Source organism: Coenobita brevimanus, chromosome 76 (assembly GCF_032717465.1).
Source record: "Coenobita brevimanus isolate Jiangsu-jjx chromosome 76, ASM3271746v2, whole genome shotgun sequence".
In the NCBI taxonomy this organism is placed as follows: Eukaryota; Metazoa; Arthropoda; class Malacostraca; order Decapoda; family Coenobitidae; genus Coenobita; species Coenobita brevimanus.
In genome coordinates this window covers 15,846,930-15,873,189 of record NC_137029.1, presented here as the reverse complement: position 1 = coordinate 15,873,189, position 26,260 = coordinate 15,846,930, and the positions used below count along the sequence as shown (strand labels likewise).

At 41.5% G+C, this 26,260-nt stretch overlaps 1 protein-coding gene across 1 annotated transcript in view; it reads right to left on the bottom strand.

Annotated features, from left to right (window-relative positions):
* Nucleotides 1-1,511: 1,511 nt before the first annotated feature.
* The window catches only part of Rim2 (replication in mitochondria 2), a 195,976-nt gene continuing 171,227 nt past the window's right edge, over nucleotides 1,512-26,260 (bottom strand). The window contains exon 8 of the mRNA XM_080279019.1: nucleotides 1,512-8,517. Coding sequence (XP_080135145.1) covers nucleotides 8,460-8,517 — 58 coding nt within the window. The 3' untranslated portion in view covers nucleotides 1,512-8,459. The remainder of the gene's footprint in view (nucleotides 8,518-26,260) is intronic.

The following is a 26,260-nucleotide window of genomic DNA, read 5'->3' as shown; positions in this document are numbered from 1 at the left end:
AATATCCATGAATTTTTACTAAGTTAAGGAAAAAGCTCATCGTGACTGTTGAAAAAGAAAGGACTATTTGGGAGGAACGCGGAGTCTAGAGGTCTGAACAACGACCCAAGTAGAGGTCAAGCTCCCAGTATGTACTCCCTACCCTACCCTAGAAGGAATGGCAACACTGTGCGGGAGGACCAAGTCCTCTAGCCACAATGCTGGGCCACCGGCTATTGGCCAAGAGTCCTACCGTCAATCAACAGCATCCCCGGAACCAAAAGCTGCCGCTTAGCAGCAGTTCCGCCTCTGCAGAGGTCTATCTCTGCAAAGGTCCACATACTGGGGTGGTGCTGAACCACCATGATCTCTACAATTGGCCAGACCAATAGCCCATGGCCACACCCATATCCTTCCTGTTGCAACTTACTCGAGGTCACACATAAGAATTTTGATGAACGTGGAAATTTCCACATTATTTAATGCCAAAGATACGATAGAGAGCATAGGAGAAAAGGAAAGAGCCTTGCAAAATTAGTTGAGACAGCGACAGAGACTCAAGGAGAGGGGACAGGGTAGAGCAGAGTGGAGGTGTGAGTACAACATCCACCTAGCAACCAGACTCCCACACTTTTGGAGTGCATTAGGGTACCCTGCTATAGCTCTCCTACACATCGTCCCAAACGACGTATCCGAAGCCCCTCCACGACAACAACGAGCAAGGAAACGGGGGGGGGGGGGATTAAATGAAGTGAGTGGTAGCTGCAATGATTGGTGAACGAGTTTGGAAGTGTGTGCAAGAAACAGAATTTGAAAGCAAATGTAACAGAGTAAAGTTACATTTTTAATGGAATGACGTCAAAACGCATAATGAGGCTGAATGGTCAAGAAATGAAGGAAGTGAGCATCTTCAAATATCTTGATAAGAGTGATGAGCAAGGAACTGCTAGAGAGGATACAGCAAAGGAAGGAAGGCTGCAGGTAACAAGGAATGGGGAGGTATGCATGGAAGTGAATTCATTGCAAAACAGTATTGCAATTCCCACTCTTAATATACGAACATGAAGCTTGGCTTTGCTGAAGAAACAAATACAGTAAATACTGTACTTAAGAGAACTGAGAGTGAGATACCTGAGAGGTGTAATATTGGGTTACTTAGAGAGACAGACGAAATGGAAATTTGAGTGCAATTGTTGTTGTTGTTGTGAGTGTGCTCAAAAGTGTCGGAAGGACCATGAGATATTTTGGCCATGTGACAAAAATGATAAGTCAGAGACTTACCAGGACAGTGCATGTGAATGAGGTGAAGAGGGAAAATGTGATGAAGGATAAGATATAGGGACAGTGTGCAGAACTAACTGAATGAAGGTGGCATGAGATAAAGGGAAGATCACCTGATGACAGAGACTTGGGCAACATGGAGGTGATACATTAGGGGCTATCCTCTCTGGTATCCTCTAGTACCTAGCTACATACAGTGTGATTTCCCCAGAAGACACTAGAATGTGAAGAAATGAAACTCAAAAGACCTAATTAATTTATTTATAATTGTTTACAAAGCAATGATAACAATAATATATATGTACACTATGCAAAAGACAAGAGCTCATTGAAAAGAACATGCATCCTAATTTCAGGTACAAATATTAAAAGGTTTAATTTATGTGTACAGACTGAGCTATGGATCAGGCCACAGGAATCAGTCAATACATTTATGTTGAAATTTACAATTTCAACCCAAACCAACCAACAAGTACTGTACAGAAATATTTACATCCGAGTATTATACATCGTGCATTTTTTTCAGTTACCATGGATCTGAAAGTAAACTGTTGAATATTTCCTGGAAGTTGGTGAAACCCAACCAATAAAATCAGAAAAGTTTTAAACAAAATCATAAAATCAAAGAACTGAGTACAGTACTGTTCTATCCTGCACATGCATCCTTACTCCAAAGCAGAACACAAGTTTTCTGATCTAACCAGCTTCATCTCCATGAATCTTAAGGCAGAATACTTTTACTTGTATCGTGGTCCATATATTATACACAAAAACCCCAAAGCTTCCTGGTCCCCATGTTTTGCTGGATGAAGCTAATGATACAGTATATAGCCTTATGTTCTTAGATGTACATAAGGTGTCATCAGCCATCATATTACTGAGTTTGTTGTGCTTATGCATACTGATGATGCAGTTTTTACATCATGCACTCCCCTCTTGGTGAGAGGCTATGATGTAGCCCCTAATTAGTGGGCTTTTGTTGAAGGGTGTTGCATTCTGCGAACGGACGTTCTTCCCGACATCAACTAATGGCCTTTGAGTTGGACTGAACACTTGTTCATTTAATAGCTAACATCACTATATCCCACTAAACCACGGCAGCTACAGTGCTTAAGCATACTTTTGAAAAAATTCTGAATGTTGGTAATTTCAGCTCATCTTTCTGCCTGCTCTGCATATACTTGAAGCTGATTTGTTTGTTACACAATTGCACATACCAACAGTCTTGGCCTTCAAGTAATGTGGTTCTTATATATATATATATATATATATATATATATATATATATATATATATTTATATATATATATATATATATATATATATATATATATATATAATCTTAAATGTCAGGACCAACTGCATAGCCCCGGGGTCCTACGCTCCTCATGGGGCAATGTAGGATAGGATGATGGATGGATGGATGGATATATATATATATACACTATATATACACAGTATATACTGGTATATATATATGTATATATTATATACAACATACCACATATCACAAAGCAATAGCTGAATAGATAAGCACTTCATGATAAGAACAATAAGAACCTACTGCCAAAATCAAGCTAGGAGCCAGATCATTGACTACAAGTTGTGTATGTTGGACAGGCCGTGAACACTGACACAGTGCGGTTAAAGAAATGTATTAACGCACTTCATAATAAGTGATTCTCGCTTCAGGTTTATAAAACTTAATTCTTTATATCAATGCAAGCACATTACTTTCATAAACTGTCAGAACAAGTGCTAAAATGATACAGTAGTATCAACCATGGCAAAACTATATAATCTGAACACGAGTGCAATGATTCTCAAAAAATAGTGTTCTTTTACTGAGAAAGGTATATCCAGTTTCCAATGCATTTTCCAATACACCATTTACTGAGCATAAGTAGTGTTGCAATTAGTCATAGCCATGTTCAAGAATAATGAATCTGTCAAAATTCTTATTTTTCAATGACGAGTCACGTCTAGCAAGACACACTTAACTGGGGCTAAATAACATTCTCTAAATTGACAATCCTGAATATATATTCATTCATTCATTGCCAGACGCCATGTATCCCAAACGGGGTGGCCATGGGCTTAGAGTTAATTGTTTTACAGGGAGGGGCACTAATCCTCCACCAACCCCACTTGACACGTAGGGATGCCAACAGCATCTGGTGTTCCCAGGCGGTCACCCATTCAAGTATATATATATATATATATATATATATACACAATATCTCAGTGGGTTAGAGCGCTCCGGTCTGAACGAAGGGTCAGAGGATCGAATCCACCCAAGGGTCATTGGTAGACATCAGGAAGGGCATCCGGTCATAAAATGCTACACACTTCAGTCCAAAAGTCCTCTACCTAGGGGCAACGCCTCAGCCCTTCGGGGATACCTGGCGTATTTAGGCCGACGCATGCAAGCATGTTGGAGCCTTTAAACAAGAAAAAAAATATATATATATATATAGCCAAAAACAACAAGTACTGTATTAGCTGAGTAAGGTTGGGCCAAAAATTATCTAATCATACATATTAGAAATATGTACACATGGAGGTAACACGAGGACCAGAGACTGAGTGGTCATTTGGAAAACCTAAGCTAATCTGGAATCATAACTACATGTCTATTGAGCAAACAAAATGAACCATAGCCACCAGTTTATTTACACAATCACAACTTCAGAAGTCTCATATGCAATTTTCAGTCCTACCTATGGACATGACTGACTACAACTGCTGGAGAACAGTGGTAATTTAACAGTACTGGGAATATGTATATTGTGACTCTGCACTGAGTGACAAGACAAATGGTTTCTTGTACACCAGGAAATCATTTACAACACTGGGTGGTAAACAAATAACCAAATTATGGCACCTGGTGGTTTAGTGGGCAATTAAAGTGTTCCAATCAGATTGAGCCTGTGCAGGTTTACATCCAAGGGGTGGATAGGGTTTATTGCTCACATAATGTCACTCAAGGATGAGTGAGGCTCGTCACTCTCATCTTTGTCAGGACCAACTTGCCTAGCCCCAGGCTCCTTCACTCCTCATGGGGCAACATTTTCTGCATTCACTAAAAAAGTTTTATTACTGACAGTGCCAGTACACAATATATGATTACATTTTCTAGTTTGTACCTTTTCTCCTGTGCCAATCACCTGTGTATGAAATGGACACCTTACAGCAAATTACAGTACATCAAAAAATGAAATGTGTAACTGGAAACAATTTGGCATGTTCTCACATTATATGATACGCATAAACTGGAAACAATTCTGCATGTTCTCACATTACAGGGACTGTACTATAGTTGACTGAATTCTGTTAATCCATGCTGGTAATTCAAAATGTACCTGCTCCATTACCAAGTTACTTCACCAAACAGTTACATTCAGCTTGATTTCTCTTGCATACTATCTGTGCTTTGTACTCAAAAATCAAATACAAAACAAAAAAGTATTACAAATTATCCAACAAGCTTTAGAGAAGCCATGTTCGCAGGATAGAAGCATAATCTTACCTCAAAAGATCACCAACCACCTACATATACAAATCAATATGGCTGAATACTGCATATCAACATAACTATACCTGATATACTGTTGGTATTTACAACATATGATTAATATGCCCCTGGGTTCTCAAAACAATCTTCTTATGATATGCCTGTCTGTAAAAAGCATCTATAATAAGCATGAAAACATAAACCAAGTTAATCTTCTTTAGTACAAAACATAATTCAGAAACTAAGAAAAACTATATAATTTTTGTATGACAATCCGTTAATGCTCTCTTACTGACAGCAGGTCAGCAATAAAAAATGATTGTTGCAGTACTACATCTTTCATAACACTATAATGACAGCAGTGTACTGGTATAGCCTCCTCAAATGTAAGTTAAATACAACAAAGTACAGTACGATACTGTACAGAATGCAAAACTTACTTCCCAGACAATACTAATGATAATGTAATCAAATGATGCAGAGTGCACTAAAGAAACCAGTCATGCAGATATAACACATACAAGGCAGATCCAAATGAGTGATAATATACACTGTGATAATTCAGTTTCAGAGCACACAGGAGCATAATAATCTGAGCCCCTTGACTCCCAACTCACCACATATGTAAAAGTAGTACAGTACAATATGTACAAATTTAAATATTTTACAATCTTCAGTGAAACACAAAATGTCCTAGTCAAAACATTATCACAACCTAAGATAAATATTTCTTTATCAACTAAGGAAAGAATATGCTAATGATCTAAGCAAAACAGACAACTTCACTCCATACTTTTTCAAACACAAAAAATACAAAACACTATATAATAGATGACCATACTCTGACTAGGAAAAAATAAAAACCCTTCTGAATTATACTAACCTTGGGTCCTTTTTGTAACCGAATGAAAGTTTCTCCTGTCTGTTTATGCTTTAGATCTGTTTTCTTGATTAAATTAAATAATCATTTTTCTGTAATCTTTGATTTCCCAAGTTCTCAAGTGACCATACTTTTCCTTTTATCTCCCTATTTATGTAGTTTAATGTAATGTTCATATTCCATTGAAAGGGCTAAACTGGGATGTCTTAGCTCAGAAAAATGAAGATTTACTATAAAAAATAACTATATCACCCTGCACCTCTTTCGGGAGGCAAGACCTCAACTTGAAGACTCACAGCCACATCCCTCATGCACGACTAGAACACAACAGAGTACACACTTGGAGTGGGCGTGGGAGCATCAATCATCACTGGGATGGATAGGATAGCTTCATCACCATTCACCTAAAACCACACGCTTCCCTGCTTATTCTGTAGCTCTTAAATCAAATGGACAATGAATATTTAATTCAATTTGAGCTACAATATTACAGTACTCTTATCATGGTGTTCCAACTTCAATACCTGAACAAAATATAACGGTAACAACCAGAGTAATAATGCCATAAAAGTTTTCTATCAGAAACAAATTTGGAGAACAATGTTATATTTCCATTCAGATAAAATGCATATCATTCAGTAAACCTCAGCTCTTTGTAAGAGATGCCATAAAGCAGAGTAGTAAAAAATATCCTGCTTTTCTATAAATGGCACATATACAGTATAGTCCACAGTAGTTATTAACTTGCAATCCACATCACTGTCGGTACTCAAATTATTCTTTTTGACAAAGCAGTCTTCAGTAGCAAACATCAGAAGAGTATGATAAGCAATAACTGCTGTTTCATTAACCAGTAAAAATAAGCTCCTTGTAAAAACATAATACCCTGTAATTAATTTTCAAAGACAATGAGAAATCTACAGATAAATATACAGTACTGATATAGCAGAAGACCATTGTATTAGCGGCTAACTGCACAAGCTATAGGTAATTAGGTAGCAGTATTGTCTCAAGGAACACAAAGGTACTGCACTTCACATTCACAAACGGAAGCAAATTGCTGCAGCTTTACTCAACCAGTAACTCCTAAGATGATCATTTGCTATGAAATCAAAACAGGCCAGATTACAAATTCATATACTTTATAATTAGAGATTTCAGATCACTTTCTACACATTTGATACCATTTCTTTCTTTAACAAGTAGGAAAACAAGGCTGACCCAAACATGAAACAAAGCTTTTCAAAATGCAAGCGTATACAATCCATTCTTAGTCTGAAATAACTATGCTTCTCATATGTTAGCATCACAACGTGACACCGGACTTCTTAATATGCATATTCAAGATTCTGCATGAACTGGAAAGACCTGCGATTGTCTTCAATTACTGTTTCTTATGACAACTACATACACTGTATGCCAGAGAAAAACTTTGTGATCTAGGATATGGAGAGTATTTTACTGTAAATACTTAACAGTACCTGAGCGAATGCAACAGACAAAGTATTGTACTAACGTTGGGTTACACGATTCCTAGTTTATGATGGACTGACCACGTTATCATCAGTGTGAATCTACATCCAATATAATTCATGCAATACATCTGACTGCTGAAGTTGTATATCTTTATTTAGTAGTTTCTATGAGACTACCTTTAACAACTGCATCAAAAATACCAACACAACAATACCATTGCAAGACAAGTCAACCTCACCCTTGTACTGAAAGCATCATCCAGATCACAATTTTGAAACAGATAATCCAGGAGTGGTTTCAAGTAATTAAAACTTTCGAAGAACCATCCTCCATAGCACCTTCAATAATATCCAAACATAACACAGAATCTACCCACCATAATAAGTGGAAGACAAACCATGAAATATTTCTTCTTAATGTAAAAATATTTATATTAATATTCAAAATGACAGTGATGTGCTTTTCCTTATGAAGATTTAATGTACACTATACACCTGTACATGAAAAGCAACAGTATTTAAAGATACTGCTGACATCATGATTTTAACATGTCCATGTGGCATGACAGGAATTTAAAAAAAAAAAAAAAAATCAACATAAACACCTGCCAAGCATTCAACGATACTTGTACTATTATACCCATTGGATGAGAACAGCACATGCTTGGCACATATACAATAAATGGTACTGGTTTGTAATGCAACCAATGACATGAATCAGTGCTGACATTATTTCACATAGATCTATATACATCCCACCACCTTAGCTGCCTCCACTGCTATCAGATGCCTAAAATGACCAATATTCACTGCAGAGGGGGAGGGGGGAGTTATTGCCAAATCCTTATTTACCATTTCCCATACAAGTACACTTATATATCGTAGATGCACAGCTGCTATACATCTGTTAATATGCTTCTCATCTGGCCCTCCTAATCCTCACATTTTTATTCCCCACCCCCTCCCCAAACTTACTCGTACTTAATTCCACCCCACCGTAACCAATGGTGTCCACTGCAGCAACCCTCTCAATACCAAGACATCATGTGCATTTTATTCTGGCTGCAAGCAGATGATTCCATTCAGCTCAGGGGAATTCACTGGAACTGTGGAAATTAGAAACAATTTCCACTTATCCCATCAATCCAATTTAAACCTATAACATGCTGAATGGTGCCAGATAATTTTCACTCAACATAGGAGACCTCTTAGACTGAAGGACTTGAACCCATCCCATCTCATTTCAGATTCATCATTCATGTCCCACCTCTCCTCATCCAGTTTAAACCCAAGATATCAGCTGTCCTGGCTCATAATAATGAAGGTTCTCTTACTCTTCATCATCATAGCTGTCCTCATAGAAGTCATTCTCAGCCTCATTGAAATATCTGGGGGAAAAAGATACAGTAAGGGTGAAATGTCAGGTTAATTTATGCTCTGGAATCATATTTTTCTTTTTGATGTACTGGTAACAATGATTACATCATGCATCATCATAATTGCATCCTTTCAATCAATGGTCCACTGTTCTACACCCACAAATGTGGTTCTTCATATAAACCTGGGAAAGTATTAGTAATCAAAATCATGAACACTTGTTCATTCCTGTTTACATCCATTCTCCTCACATGGCATGCGAGTCACTTTCCTGTGGTGACATCATATTGACTGGATGGTGTATATACCTGCCTGGTTATAAAAATATCCCTTAATCCCATCCCTATCTTCTGAAAGGAAAATGGTGGCCTGTGGAACATGGGCACCTCTGTCCTGCAGTCCACTGTGTTGTGTTCAGATAAGCCTAGGGTTGCAACTTCAACTATTACTATCCTAATGACTATACCATCTAAGCACACTCTCTTCAACCCTATTGCCAACAGACTTCCCTACTCAACATCTTTTACAAATTGCATTAATTCTTATTCTATAAATTCTATGCACTACACACTGACCCATCCATCATCCCCAAGCCTTTTTTGTTCCATCATGAGTGTTGGAACCTAGGGCTAGGTTACTCAGAGTCAAAATTTGAAGTGAGGGTAACAAGCCACTCACCTGTAAGTGGCAATGTGTGAGCAATAAACTTCAACCATCCCTCAGATATAAACCCTTATGGGCTTAATCCAGTTAGATCACCTTAACCCACTAAACTACCAGGTGTCATTTGGTTATATGGTTACCACCCAATGAAGGAAATAGTTTCCTAGTTTACATGAAACCATATGGCTTGACACTCAAGTTAAATCACCCAAAGACAGCCTCACTAGGTTGGTGGATGGTAGGTAGTCCCCACCTACCACACACTCCTCAATATTCCCATCTCCATTAGAGTTACTCTTTATTTTTTGTTTCATGGCACATGAATATGAAACATACTAACACACCATGCAAATCTCTTGCAGCCTCCACACTCACACCTTGGTTTAGGAACAAGGCCTTCTAAACGGTAGTCAATTCTGATCCCTATGCAACTCTATTTTCCACTTCCTTTGAGCATTTACCTCACATATACATACCTACATCCAGGTACTTACACTCCCCCAACAATTTAAGTCTCTCTCCATTCACCATCACATGACACTGAGTCACCCTCTCTTTTTAACAACCACCTCTCTACTCAATACTCACAGATATCCACAAATAGCTACACTAATATAAATGAACACAGTATAATCTATACATATACATATCCATTCTTTATCATTCATTACTTCAGAATATTTGCAAATATGATAATTTACATAGTATACAGTATTTGCAAAGAGTATGAGGGAGGATCACAGTGTATAGCTGTTGTTATTGCTTAACTCCAATCTGTCTGGCCAAGCAGACCTGTTGACCACAGGTAAAGAACTGCTTCTATGCGGCCATCCTAGAGGAAGAGTACGGTACCGTACATACATTGTCCAGAGAATCAATACCCTCTTGTGGTATACTGTGTTTCAGACCAAGGTCCTTCTCATAGAGAGGTGCATGGAAATATGATGAACTTTGGCTCCTGGATAGATGCTGCAGGTGCTCCCTCCTGGGTCACAGCGCCACCACATGTAGTATCCTCTTCAGTGTCTCAGTGTGCAGTGTGCAGAGTGATTTATTGAGCACAGAGTTCTTGCAGTGTCTCTAAGACAAGCACATTTAATGCAAGTGTATAGTTCTATGCTGGAATATATGTAAAGTGATTCATGGAGCAGAGTGTCTGTACTGAGTGTAAGAGTACCACGTTGTCAAAGAGTGTGTAACGTGTCAAACTGTGCACTGAGTGATTTACAGTGACCACTTTGAATGCATCAATAAAATGACAACCTACAGTTCTGTGCACCTGGAGACCTAGAACCAATTATTTTTGTTGCTGTCCAAGATTCATCTGAATTGCAAACCCCATACATTGCTGACTGAAGTTGCCATTCGCCCACAGTCCACTTTCCTCTATTCGGGGGATAGGAGAGGAACTGAGGGACGTTAGTGTAACTAGGTAGCAATGCCTCCCAGTTATTACTACCAGTTCCACCATGCTGATTTTATGTGTGCAGTGTGCTGGAAGAGCATGTGGAGACTGTCAAGCAAGAAAGGACTGATCTTGCCGGTGAGTCTCTTGAGTGTGTGGAAGAGGTTTGCTACTTGGGAGACATGTTATGTGCTGGAGGTAGGGTACAGCTTAATATATAGTGGTAGAATAGACAAGAAAATGACACTCAAGACACTCTGCCGCTAGAGTGAGAAGTGGTTGGAAGAAGTTCAGGGAGCTGTTGCCTCTCCTGACAATGAGAGGGCTCTCCCTCCATGCTAAGGAATCTTTGTGTTAGGGAGTGTAATGTTGTATGATAGTGAGACCTGGGCAGTAAAGGAAGAGTGTATTCATGGGCTCAGACATACAGTAATGAGGGGCCGCACAACGGAAAGGGTTCTCAGACAACCGGCTGGAAAATGCATTTTTGTTGGATAACACTATTTTCACCCATACTGTATCAAGTGGCCTTAGATAAGAACACCTTCTGCCACTGGAAGTAGGGTTGAAAGTCCTTCAAGAAAAAGTATTGTACATCATCCTTATGCTAGCTGCTCACTATTCACCCAGGACTGGCCATGAAAAAAAAAGGTTGCCTCGTGCACCCAGCTGTGATGGTGGTATGGGAGTGGAAGAGCGCGTCTTGGCTGTGCGCCTGTGTGTGCGTGTGCTGGCTGCAGCCAATGACAACATAGTCAGGCTGTGAGCATCGCTTACTGTCTAGCTGGCCGTATGTGGTGGTGAGTCTGGTGAGTTTTTGCACGCCATTCGTCAGTCCCTACTGTTGTGCTCTGTTTGTAGCATGCAAAAAGGAATTCTTATTGTTTTAAAGCCATCTTTTGCAACTTTTACAGAGTTTCGTGTAATCACTTGGGTTATAACGTTCCATCATGCTGGTGATAGTGATGAAAGTGTTCCTGGGTGCTCAGGAATTGGTGAAACTAGCGGTTTAGTGGTGAAGCCGTTCTATAGCAATAATGGCAAACGACCCTGGGATATTTCAATGCTGGGATATTTCAATGCTGTTATCACTAACTGTGTTAGTGATAACAGCATTGATGACCCTGATTGCAGCCATAGTGATGATGATGCTGGAAGTGGTTCTAGTAATCGTGACAGTGTTTGAGGTGATGGTGATTGTAGTGTTAGTGCTGTAGGAGGCAGATGTGGTGATTTGAGTGAAGGTGGACCTGTTGCTGCTGCTGGCTGTGGTGGTGGTGGTGGTGGTGGTGGTGGTGGTGGTGGTGGTGGTGGTGGTGGCAGTGGTGATGACAGTGCAACAGGTCGTCAAAAATGCGTTCCTGCTATCCACATTGGAAAAAAGGGCCGTGTTCATATAAGGCTGCCAGAAAAAAGGGGGGAAAAATGATGCCAAGCAGAAACATAACACAGAGCAGGAATACAGTCAAGTTGCCTGATCCACGGCAATTAGAGACTGGTAACTACCCGTGGAATAAGAATTCTGCGGTTTACAGTGTTAAGAACCCATGGGAAAAAAGGATATTTAGTCTGGATCCTCATGGAACCCCCCTACAGCACCCTACCTACACCTAACTAGCAGTACTCCCTGGCCAAATGTGCAAACTTCACTCCTTTCTCCACGCAGCGAATAACGTCCAAATGCTGCTGATAACTGAGTGGAGCCTTCTTCTTGGACCCCAGCTGGGTTGAATGTTGCCTGGAGGGGTTGGGGCCATCCATAACAGAGACCAGGAAGAGGTAACCTTGGGGGGGAAGCCAGGTAGCGCTCAGAACTCACAGGGAAACACACGTAGTTGTCAGCTGGCAAGACAAGAGGTAAACAAAACATGGCAGCCGTAGTGTGCACACCTGCCACCAGGGCTAGGCTGTGATTGGCTGCTGGGTATGGGTTGTCTGTGATTGGCTAGCAGCCATGGAATACATCATGGGTGCCAGGATAATATAAATTTCCTCAGAAACGAGCCACTTTGGAACGCAGGAACTGCATTTTTCGAGTTTTTTCCGCGGAATAAAAAAAATGGGGACTGGTTGGGCAAAGTACCGCGGCTTACAGATACAAGAATTAGGTGCCTTGTTTGTATGTTAGTTACGACACAAAAAAAGGTTGTGGAAGCATGCAAAGTTGGTCCCCTATGCCATGACGACTGCTTTGAGAAGATAGGCAGAGAAGCAGCAGATGAAATTTTTAATAGTTTCTGGGCAAATGGCAATTACAATGCCCAGAATGCCTACCTTCTAAGCCTGACACGTGATGAGGCAGTCAAGTGGAAGCGCACATATGCAGAGGTGAGCCTCAGGCCAGCTCTCACTGTGTATTAAGTAAAAGTGGAGCACCTGGAGATCAAAGTGTGCCGATCTGCCTTTGCAACCATCCTTGGGCTAGGCAAGAAGAAAACGGCCATTCTCCTGCAAAAGTGTCGTGAGTCACCCAATGGGACCCCAATGCCTGACAAATGTGGACACAATGTCTCTCCATGTGCCATCACTGGGTGTCCCTTGAAGTTTGTGCATGAGCACATCCAAGGTTTACCTGTCACTGCAAGTCACTACACCCATGCCTTAACCTTACACCGACATTGCCTGGAGGCCTGCAAAAGCATCACCCACCTCTATGTTAACTACCTAATGTGAATTAACCAGAACTGGAATGATCGGTACAAGGTGTCGGACAGCTTTTATAGAACGGTGTTCACATGAGATTACGACACAGTCTTCCAGCCACCAAAGACAGATGTTTGTTCAACATATGAGAAGCTTAACCCATGGACTGCGACATGCCTCATGGCGGTATCTCATAAAACTGCGACATACCTCTTAAAAGTGAGATTGCATCTGGAAAGTTCTAGAAGGATCAGCGTAACACAAACTTTGTGGGGTATTAGGGTAACTAGTAGCTCTCATTCCCACCCCTATCTTTAGCCCAATTGCTAAGTTGCACCAGCAACAATGACCCAAAAGTATGCACTTTGTAACATATTTTCTGTAATATTAACACCCCAGGAAAGGCAGTCGTGGGTCAAAATGTTTTAGAATAACATAAAATTAAATGTAAGGTCAATAGGGAGGTAATGGAGCAGAAGTCAGGCAGTAAATAATGGGTGTAAAAGTAGTGCCCTACGCTTGAACTGCAGCATGCGGAGTGAGCTCGCAAACCACCTGGCGAGCTGGGAGATTGGCAAAAGCCTATTTACAGCATCTTCTCTGCTCCAATAAGCATTACACACTCTCTCTTTCTCTTTCTCTCTCTCAACGCATTTTTTCATGCTCCTGACAGAAATGCAATTTCTGACAATTATTTCTCCAAAACTAAACTGAGTTCAATAAAAAAAATTCCATGATGTATATTCCTATACATGATGTATATACATCATGTATATATACTGTACATGATGTTTCTAGCCAATGATATAAATTTCATGGAAATCAGTAAGAGTGACAAAATTGCCATTTTGCCGCACCACGGGGGATGTCTGCATGACCCCTTTCTGCAGCCCACGAGTTAATCAGAAAATGAAGAACCGGAGGGATGCTGGCCTTGATGCTGCCCGCATTAAGGACCAGCTGGCTGTACACAAAGTTGATGCTCAAGTGCCTAGAGACCTCCTGCAACAGGCTGAGCAGACTGCACCCTCCAGTGACCAGCTAATGTCAAGATAGTGTCCATAGACCTGCAACAAGTGCTTCCTTGCCCATGGCTGTGAGCTGGTGTGGTTTACTGTTAGCGGAAATTGTGGGTCTACAACTTTTGCATTTACGACATCAACAAGGAGGAGGCCACTATGTTCGTGTGGGATGAGGTGACCGGGGTGTGGCTCAGACAAGGTGGCCAGCTGTGTGGTCAAGTGGTTTCAGATAAAGATCAACCAGCAACTGCAGGACTTCACCACTCTTTGTGTGTTCTGTGACAACTGTGGGGACCAGAACAAAAACATCAGCAAGTGCATGCCAAGCATCTGTTCAGGGTTGAGTCTGTCTTTATGAAGGCTGACCACTCATTCCTGCCCTGTGACCAAATGTTTGGTCTGACTGAGAAGAAGGTCCACTCTGCTATGTACATCTCTAGCACCAAGGTGTACAATGATGTTACAGCTTCTTCCTCCATCAAAAGGCAGTTCCCTGCTGTGGCCATGAAATGCGTAGACTTTTAGGATGTCAAAGCCCTGATGAGACACATCACAAAATGCCAGGCAGTTGCCTTCTCCCAGGCCTGCCAGCTGGAGGCTGACATCATCTTTTGGGAGGGATATTACATCAAGAATGTCTACAACCTTGATGATACTCCAGCCAACATCACCATGGTGAGAGTGGTGAAGGGAAAGGCAAAGTATGCATGGGAGAGATTTGACTTGTCCTATGTGGCACTGATGCCTAAGTACCCCACTGAGCGCCTTCTGAAACTACAGAAGTGCAACGACCTCAGAAGTCTCCTCAGCTTTCTTGAGTCAGAAGCCCAAACTTGGCTAAACAGTCTCCTTGACCGTCAGGAGGAGCTGAGGCAGGCACAAGGGAGGCTTCAACATGCTGGTGAGGAGTCAGAGCCAGAGCACTACCTTGACAACGACACGCTGGACTATGTGCTTAATGTCTGTCACACTGGTGTCATCAGGCATTAGCGTTATGCCTCCCTCCTCTCCACCTATGCCTTGTTCGTTGGCAACTATGGCCTGACAGTGGACAACAGCGTCAGGGTTACCTCTACTGAAACCTTCAGATACCAATCTCCGGTGTTTGGTGAGTATACTTCACCAGTCTTTGTGTGCCTTTCTTTTCCATCATTACTGATTAATAATAATAATATTTTTTCACTACTCTTCTGCTGTTGCATTATTCATCTTCACTGATAACCAGAGCAGTACATAATACAGACACAGAGAGGAGGAAAGAGACATGAGCCCAACAGACAGACAGACAGGCAAACAGACAGACATGAGAGGAGAGGGAGTGGGAAGTTGGGAGTTGGATTAATTGTAATTTTTTTTTTTTTTTTTTTTTTTTTAGGCCTACCCACGACCTTTTTGGGGGGGTCATAGCACATTCGTATTGTTTAATGGTACTTATCTTTGTGCTTATCAATGTTGTTTTTTGCTTAAGCAATCAAGTTTTGCCAGAAAAAGGGTTGAAAGTTCAGCAAAATTTAAAAAAAATAAACAAAAATTTTAAAAATATTAATTTCACAGGTATGGCCAAAATATTGTAAGAATCACAATCTACACTCAAAAACCTTTCCTAGAGAGAGAGAGAGAGAGAAAGAAATTAATATTTTACCATCAAAATTTTAAAAAGTTAAGGCTGCGAGAATATTGCTGAACTCTGAACCCGTTTTCTGGTGTTTTATGATTTGGCATGAGAACATCTTACGTTGTCTACCCCTCAAATGATAATGATTAGGTGGATGTGCAGTGCATCCTTGAAAGTGAGGCCTCGGAGCACTAGGTTTACGGTGAGAGAGTTGAGAAGAAGGATGGGACTGAAGTGTACTGGTGTTGTGATGAAGAGGGGCAGATTGAGATGGTTTGGGCACGTGGAGAGGATGGGGGATGACAATTGGGTGGAATGAGTGAGAAGTGTAAATGTTGGGGGTAGGGTCATGAGAGGCAGACTGAAAAGACCTGGGACAAGATCGCAGAGTGACCTCAGAGATAAGGGACTAAATAATGAGGCTGCCAGAGATCGCACAGCATAGTGAGCCACCATCAGGTGACCATGGCTGATGCACGCAAGCATGCTGGAGCCTTTATAAACTAACTGAAATGAAACCACATGAAGGCATCCCTTTCCATCAGAACCTATTTTAAAACTTAACATGTTAGCTACCCCTCTGGCCTAACCCAAATCTGTCTATTAAGGACACTCTATAACCCCAGCTATACTGCAGTTAAGCTACCCATGGGCATGGCCTATCACAAAGGTAAGGCATGTATAAGTCAGTGATATTAAAGGGGTTAAAGGTTAGAAATAATTAAAACATAAGCATTACAAATATGCTTCATATCCTACTCTATAAAGCAGAGCTAATGCAGTGACATTAAGGACCACAGATTTAAAGCAATAAATGAGTGGGAAATAAGTATCTATCTATCTATCTATTGCCAGATGCCTCAATCCCGTTTGGGGTGGCCACAAACAAATCGCCTCCAAGCCGCCCTGTCCCCCGCCATTTCACTGCCCTGCTCCCAACTCACACCCCCCTCTCTCATATACCTCTCCACCCCATCCCTCCATCTCATCCTCGGCCTCCCCCTCCCTCTTCCCCCCTCCACCTCACTCACATACACTCTCTTCGTCAGTCTTTCACCCTCCATCCTCTCCACATGGCCAAACCACCTCAGTGTGTTCCTCATAACGCTTCCTATCACACCCACATCCACACCACAACGCTCCTTTATATCCTCATTCGTCAGCCTGTCTCTCCACGTGACTCCACAGGCTCCTCTTAAATAACTCATTTCCACTGCTCTCACTCTTGACTTGTGTCCTTCCAACAATGTCCAAGCTTCACTTCCGTACGGTAGAGTTGGTATCACAATACTGTCATGTAGTAACTTTTTCACTTCCATGCTCACTTCCCTGTTTCTTATCACTGCTTTCAAAGAAATAAGTACTACACATATATTTCCTATAGCCACAATGTAATAAACAGAGGTAAAGTACAGTAGACATGACAGTGACACTCAAGATGCTTAAAGCAATAATGCCATTGTGTGGGAAATAAGTATGGAACTGTGTACTCAGCATACTTTTCCTATGAATACTGTGGTGTTCCTGCTATAGTTTTTGGCCAAAGTGCACTTGGAATCCATGAACAGGAAGCCCCCACATAAGAAAAGGGTATATACTATTTACAGCACAAAGTGCCGGCAAAGAAGGTGTGTGTAAAGTGATTACTAGAGTAGAGTGCTCGTACTAGGTGTGAAAGGAGAATAGACAGTGAATGCTTCTGTGCAGGCATGTGGTACTCATGTAACACTAGGGGTTACTTTAACTTGGCTAAATATGCAAACTTTTGCCTTATGAGAAGAACAGTCAGCACTCCCACCAAATTAATTAACAAATTGTACTCATCATCATCACCATCTAATCCTGTGTTGCCCCATGAGGAGCGTAGAAGCCCGGGGCTAGGCAAGATGGTCCTGACATTTAAGAGTAACCAGCCTCACTCATCCTTGAGTACTACATTCACAAATTCACAATTTGTGTGACTGTCATGCAAATGCGTAGACCTAACTCCAACCTAACTTGGGGCCAAATCAGCCTAATCAATTACAGTTCTGACAAAATAAAAAATCATAAATTCCAATTATGGTACATTTAAATCAGTCCTATTATATTCAATTCAATCTGGACAATTTATGTTAAACACAAATCACAGTTAAATTCATTAAGGTGACATTTATTTCCAGTTCAATTACTTAACCTGATTTTCATAGAGCAAACACATAGTTATAAAGTAGCCATTTTAGTATGTAGTACAGTAATTATTTCATCCCTGTATTCAGGTAAGAATGGAACATATACCACAAAACTCTGAGAGGAAGCTACATAATCTAATGACCCAAAAACACAATATCAAAGCTAGGATGGATATTTCAAAATGAGAGAACAAGTTTGTGTACAGGTGGGGTTGTGACAGAGGTGTAAAAAGCTTAAGTTGTGGAGAAGGGGACAGGGATAACGGTGAATAGTGATTAGGCTTAACATATGTCCTGGATTAGGAGGGCAGTCCCAATTTTGAGCAGCTGTGCCGCTGTCACCGTGTCCCTGCTGATTTACATAATGTTACGCAGAGAGAGAGAGAGAGAGAGAGAGAGAGAGAGAGAGAGAGAGAGAGGGGGGGCGGAATGTTGAATGATACAAGTGCAGATAACTACAAAATCACAACTAGAACTGCACTCAGTAGAGTGCATACCTCCGCCAACACCCATCTCGCAATGTTAAAGTGAAACAAAAATTCCTGGATCCGCACCAATATTTAATGCAGTGTGTTCTGGGCCAAGGTCCATTCTTCTACCAAGTTTCGTGGAAATCCATCCTGTAGTTTTTGTGTAATCTTGCTCAAAAACCAACCAACCAACAAACAAACAGACAGGGATGAAAACATAACCTCCCTGGTGTAGGTAAAAATTCAGATAACACTTATGAATTGTCAGACAAGCTAAAAATAATAAACAGATACATAAAAAAATACAGAGATAGGAATAATCCACTCACCACATAAAAGTTATTTTTTCACACATATCAACTCACATCAGTTCATCGAATTCTATCTATCTATTGCCAGACACCTCAATCCTGTAAGGGGTGGCCACAAACAAATCACTTCCAAGTCATCCTGTCCAATGCTGCTTCACTGCCTTGTTCCCAGCTCATCCCCTCCCCTCTCTCTCATATACCTTTCCACTCCATCCCTCCATCTTATCCTTGGCCTCTCCCTCCCTCCCTCCACCTCACTCACACTCCTCGTTTGTGTCTCGCTCTCCAATCTCTCCACATGGCCAAACCACTTCAATGTATTTCTCCTAATGCTTTCTATCATATCCACATCCAAACCAGAGTGCTCCTTCACTTCCTCATATGTCAGTCTGTCTCTCCATGCAACTTGCTCCTCTCAATAACTTATTTCCGCTGCTCTCACTCTTGACTTGTGTCCTATCCAAAAAATCCATGTTTCAAAAACACAGGTTAGAGTTGGTATCACAATACTGTCATGCAGTGACTTTTTTACTTCCATGCTCAGTTCCCTGTTCCTTATCACTGCTTTCAAAGAACCAGCAACCTTTCTTCCCTGTTGTAGGCTACCCTTTCAAGCACTTCACCCTCTAAACTTCCGTCCTTACTCATCACACTATCCAAGTACAGTACTTAAATGCACTCACATTTTCCACTTCTTCCTCATCCAGCCTCCCTGTACATTCAGTGACTTCATTTCTCTCAAGGACCATTACTTTACTCTTCCTTACATTCAACTTTGGCTTCTGTTTCTTACACAAAGTCCCAGATTCATTCACCAATCCTTGCAGTTCCCCTTCGTCTTCACTTAACAATACAGTATCATCTGTAACAACAGTATAGGGAGTTTCCAAATACTGCCGTCTCTCATTAGGGTCACTCCAACATCCACTGCCCTATCTTGTATCTCTTTTATATCTATCCCCATCCATATACAGATTGAACAACCATGGGGACAAGAAACATCCCTGTTTCAATTGAACATTCAGACTGAAAATTTCATTCAGTTCACTATCCACACGCATTGCAGCCTCAGCACCCTCATATAGACTCTTCACGGCATTCAACAACTTCCCATTTACTCTCTGTATCCTTAATACTTTTCACATTCTTTGTCTATCCACCCTGTCACATGCTTTCTCCAAATCCATGATGGCTGCATACAACTTCTTTCCCTTCTCTAAAAACTTTTCCACTAAAAACCTAAGCTGGAGTAGATGGGAAGTTGTTGAATGCTGTGAAGAGTATGTATGATGGTGCTAAGGCTGCAGTGCGTGTGGATGGTGAACTGAGTGAATATTTCTCTTTGAAGGCTGGGTTGAAACAGGGATGTGTCATGTCTCCATGGTAGTAATAGTAGTAGTTGTTCCCTAGGCAGTCTGGCCGAACAGCCCCCGAGTCCCTTAGGAAGGCCATGGCCGAGACCGGGCTTTCCCACAGAGCTCTCAAAGAGTGTATGTTGTGTTGTTGGCATAGGTGATTGTGTGCAATGCAGTCTTCCATAATGTGCTTAATAGTATGGGGTGCTGTGTTGCACCCTGGACAGGCATCAGCGACTGAGTCATTCAGCCTCTTCTGGTAGCTTAAGAGGGCTGGATGGCGCCTACATCTCAGCCTGGCCAGGTGGACCCTGTCCTCACAAGGAAGATAGGATTCAGAAGGGTGGATGTCAGGAGGCCGCGCATGCAGCTGTGTGTTGTCTTTAAGTGACTGAATGGAGCGGCGAGTGATCTGAGTGTGGATATGCTTCTGGAAGCTGGTCTGAGCTGGGTGAGGGGGGGGAGAGATGACAGTATTTGTGCATGGTATCGTGTGCTGGGTGTTGTTTTGATGTTCCTTGGTGTGGGTGGATGTGCTGCCATGTACTGTAGTCGATGTTGTGGGTTTGTGGAGGCTGCAGCAAGAAATTGGGTGCCTCTCATGTCTAGGTGATCCTTGACTTTGAGGACTTTGGTTTCTTGATGTAAGTGGTCTGTGGGTGTAGTAGCTGTGTAGCCTGTGATTATTTTTAGGGCCTTGTTCTGTATGGTCTGCAGAGTGTTGTAGTGTGTTTTGGTCAGGTTAGAAGACCAGGCAGGGCTTGCATAATTCATCACTGAACGTATGTATTGTTTGTATACTGTGGTGGTGGTTTCTTTGTTGCGTCCGAATGTAGTATGGGCAAGTGACCTCAAAGCACTGAGTCTTGGTGTTGTTTTATTTTTAATGTTAGTGATGTGTTGTTTAAATGACACTGATGTATTGTATGTTACACCACGGATTTTGTGTGTGTGTGTGTGTGTGTGTGTGTGTGTGTGTGTGTGTGTGTGTGTGTGTGTGTGTGTGTGTGTGTGTGTGTGTGGTAGGGGAGTGTTGTTTATGGTGAGGTGTGGGATGTGACTGTGTTTTGCTGTCCAGTTTGTGAGAAGAGTCACTGTAGATTTGGCTGAGGCTATTTTGAGCCTGTTTGTGGTGAACCATTCGTGTAGTGTGTTGAGGTAAGGTTGAATGATGTGTGCAGCTGTGTTTGCATTTTGGTGTGTGCATATAAGTGTTATATCATCTGCATAGGAAGCTATGTGTATCTGTGGTGTGTAGGGTGTGGGTACGTCGTGCATGTATAGATTAAAGAGTGTAGGGGACAAAACAGATCCTTGGGGGACGCCGTTTGTGAAGTTTCTGATGTTAGAAGACTGACCGGCAAATGTTACGTGTGCACATCTACCTGCTAAGTAGTTTGCCAGCCATCTTTTTGTGTTATTGTGCATGTTTGTGTTGAGTATTTTGTTTGTGAGGTTGTGGCGGGGGATGGCATCAAAAGCTTTGCTAATGTCTAGTGTGACTAGAAGTGTTCTGTGTGGTGGCCTAGCTGAATTCATGCCATCGAAAACTCTCTGTGTAAGGTCTGTAAGAAGGGTGCTTGTGGAGTGTAGTGGCCTAAAGCCATGTTGTGACTGGGCTAGGGGAATGTGAGGTGTGACTAGTTGTAGTATCAGTCGTTCAGTGACTTCAGAGGGGGTGCAGAGGAGTGTGACGGGGCGATGTGAGGAGGGTAACGTGGGGTCTTTGTTGGGTTTACGGATAGTGATGATATTGCCATGCTTCCAGATGTTGGGTATTATGTTGTGTGAGTAGCTGTAGTATGATATGTTGGTGAGTGCTTGTATGCCTTGTGGTCCTAGGTGTTTAAAGTGAATGTTGCTTATGTTGTCTGGCCCACAGGCAGATGAGTGCTTGAGGTTGTTAATGATGTGCTTCGTCTGGTTGTAAGTGAAAGGTGTCTCCATGGTTGTTCAATCTGTACATGGATGGGGTAATAAAAGGGTTATAAGGTAGGGCAGTGGATGTTGGAGTGGCCCTGATGAAATGGGGTAGTGTTTGGAAACTCCCTGTACTGTTGTTTGCAGATGATACTGTGTTGTTGAGTGAAGACGAAGGGGAGCTGCAAGGCTTGGTAGATGAGTTTGGGAGAGTGTGTAAGAAACAGAATCTAAAGGTGAATGCAGGGAAGAGTAGAGTGATGGTCTCTGAGAGAGGTTAAGTCAGTGAATGTACAGTGAGGTTGGATGGTGAGGAAATGGAAAATGTGATTACGTTTAAGTACTTGGGTAGTGTGATGAGTAAGGATGGAAGTTTGGAGGGTGAAGTGCTTGAAAGGGTACAACAAGGAAGAAAGGTTGCTGGTTCTTTGAAAGCAGTGATAAGAAACTGGGAAGTGAGCATGGAAGTGAAAAAGTTACTACGTGACAGTATTGTGATACCAACTCTAACGTATGGAAGTGAAGCTTGGACGTTGTTGGAAGGACACAAGTCAAGAGTGAGCGCTGAGGAAATGAGTTATTTAAGAGGAGCCTGTGGAGTCACATGGAGAGACAGGCTGACAAATGAGGATATAAAGGAGTGTTGTGGTGTGGATGTGATAGGAAGCAGTAGGAGGAACACACTGAGGTGGTTTGGCCATGTGGAGAGGATGGAGGGTGAGAGACTGACAAGGAGAGTGTATGTGAGTAAGGTGGGGGGGAAGAGGGTGGGGGAAGCCGAGGATGAGATGGAGGGATGGGGTGGAGAGGTGTATGAGAGAGGGGGGTGTGAGTTGGGAGCAGGGCAGTGAAATGGCGGGGGACAGGGTGACGTGGAGAAGATTTGTTTGTGGCCACCCCATACGGGATTGAGGCATCTGGCAATAGATAGATAGATAGAATATCTGACCTACACAACCTCTTCCTTTCCTAAAACCTCCTTATTCTTCTCCTAATTCCCCCGCTATTTCCCTAACTTGGTAAATAAGTATCCTACCATATATATTTCCTATTACTGTACAATGGGGAGACAAATGCCCCTATGATTACCACACACTTCCTTTTCCCCTTATCCTTTGTATAGGGGAATAATTATACCTGACTTGCAATCCACTGGAACTCTACCTTCCTCCTATGCCAATCTGCACAACTTCCATATCCATTCTAGTACTATCTCTCCCCCATGCTTCAGCATTTCACCACACACTCCATCAATTCCTGGGGCTTCCCCTATTTTGACTGTCTTCACTGCTTCCACTACTTCCATCCTACTGATTCCTTCCTCTCTTCTTACCTCCCTCCTTCCAGCCATTCCCCAGCAACTATACTCACATTACTTTCATTCCCTATATTCAACAATTCCCTGAAATGTTCTCTCCATCTGCTCACTTTTTCTCCCTTCTCCACTAGCAATAGACAGTACAGTCCCAGTTAACCGAGATGCTTAGGGAATTTACCTTCCCGGTTACCGATTTCTCCCGGGTATCTGATATTATATACTCATACATAGACTATATCATTCCAGTATACACAATACCACTCATATCCAGGGCCACACTAACATTTTTCCACTGAAATAACCTAAAACACACCCCCACTGAATTAACACACTTGGTTGCTATGTCTTATGGTAGTGCAAAGTGCACATGGTAAGTGTGTTTTGTTAAATATTATTCATTACACAGTATTTTTTCATCAAACAGAAAAGTAAAGTAATAAACCTTGAGCATTTATTGGTGAACAGATGATCTGGAAAGAAGTGTTCTACAGTACAGTTAACGTGACTCCCTTGCTCACTGTGTGCATGTGCCGTGGCCTATCCATTTATTCCTCACTTGACCACCGTCACCATGTGACCTTCCCTCACTCACCACTCATCTGTTTTGCAGATAATACAATAAATACGAAGGAACTGCAAGAGCAGTAATTTTGTCAAATAGCCTAAAATAAATGCTTCATTTCTATCAGCTTGAGTTTCTCTTCTCTACCAATGCAAATGTACTCTAAGTTTACATCATCTTAAAATGCATTTGATGACAATGCCAGTGCAAATACATTCTACTATGACATCATCTTAAAACATTTGATGACAATGCAAATGCGTTCTAAGATGACATCATCTTAGAACACATTTGATGACTGCAAATGGGTCTTAAAACACATGATGCCAATGCAAATGCAATTTAAGATGACGTCATCTTAGAATGCATTTGATGACAAAGCAAATGCATTCTAAGATGATATAATCTTAAAATACATCTGATGCCAATGCAAATACATTCTAAGATAACATCGTAGAACACATTTGATGACAAGGCAAATGCGTTCTAAGATGACATAATCTTAGAATGCATTTGCACTGGCAGAAAAGATACACTCTGGCTAATAGAAATGAACCATTTGTTTTCTATCTATCTATATACCTAGGCTGCTTCCCTCAAGAAAAGGGAGGTAGCCAAGAAAGGACAACATACTCCCAATTTACTCATCCACTCAAACACATTCATTCGCATCTTAGCCCCAAAGGGAAGAAGGGACAGATCCTCACCGCACCACACCGCACAAGGGTCAATTGTGCAGTGCAATCAGTGACATCCGCAGCAGGGCCCGACACATCATAATGGACCCATCCCCTTCCCTGCACCTGACCTGATCAGACAAAATGCGGGAAAATATTTGACCAAATTACTGTACCTGCAGTCCCTATGTATTTACTGCTTTATTTGCAAAACAGCTGAGTGGCGAGTGAGAGGTGCAGCGACAGTGGTCAGTGAGAGCACATACATAAAACTGAGGAAGAGAGTAGTGAACTTGTGATAACTCTTCTATAGAACACTTCTTCCCAAATCCTCAGTTCACCAATAAATACTCATGATTTATTTCTACAGCTTATTTTTCCATGTCTTTATGAATAAAATGAATAATATTTAACAGAATGGACTTACAAAGGTACTGTAAGATGCTGGACGCTTGTAGGTAGTTAGAGTCGGTTGGTTGGGTAGAAAACTGCACTGGTACCACACATTTTTAGCCAATGAAAAGTAAATAAACCTGTTTTCAATATAATTATTCATCTTGCTTTTCACACAGACACAAAAAAATAGCTTGGGTCCCTAGGATTTCGTATCATAACTCTTGGAATTTCCTATGTTAAATTCTGTTATCAGTCTTACAAAGTTCACTATTTTTGAGACTTCCATTTGTTCAGCTTTTGTTTCAAGGTTACGACAATATGTTAAGATCTGTTTGCAATTTAGGCTTCAGAGTACAAATCAATAATCAGAACACTACAACACACGCTATGAAAGCGGCAAGAGTGCTTGTTTACTGACTGACGTCGGAAAGCTGATTGGTGATTTGCAAAAGTATGTACAGGGGAGGGAGGGAATGGGGAGGAGGAAGGCTGGAAAGGGGATTAACTAGGAAACGACCTCGACCGGAAATGCCTTCACTTCACATACCCCAACATCACCCAGTCTCACGTGACTAACCGGTGCTGGGGTGGCCAATGAAAGTGGCACACTTATATTATTTATATACTTGCCTGTTCATGAATTTTCCCATTTGTCTGATCATTCCAGTAGCCTGGTAACCGGATAATTGGGATTATACTGTACCATTTTTATCCTTCACTCCCCAACTTTCTTCTTTATCACCCTGTCTAACTCTCTTTACTTCTTTTCAGAATATTTTCTTACTTTCCCTCCACTTAACACTCATATTTCTTGCAAATTCCTCATCCACTCTCTTCTTTCTCTTGCTATTCTTTTCACCTCTCTCTTCCTCTCTACATGTAACTCTCTTTTCTGTCTCTTAACTTCCTCCACACCCCTGTTTCTCATCCTCTCACTATATGCTTTTTTCTTTTCCCTCAGCTTGTCTCACTTCTTCATTCAAACATGCTGTTCCTTGCACTCCCTTTCATCTGCTCTTCACCCCACACACCATCTCATATGCTGCACAGATTTCTTCTGTAAATATCTTGCACACACTTTTCACATCCGCCATCTGCACCAAATAATTTTTACCCAATGGCTCCTCCACTACTCTCTTATATTCTGCCTTTTTTCCATCCTCTTGCAACCTTTCTACCCTCCTTATATAGACTACTTCCTCCTGTCCTTCCTTTCTCCTCCTCGT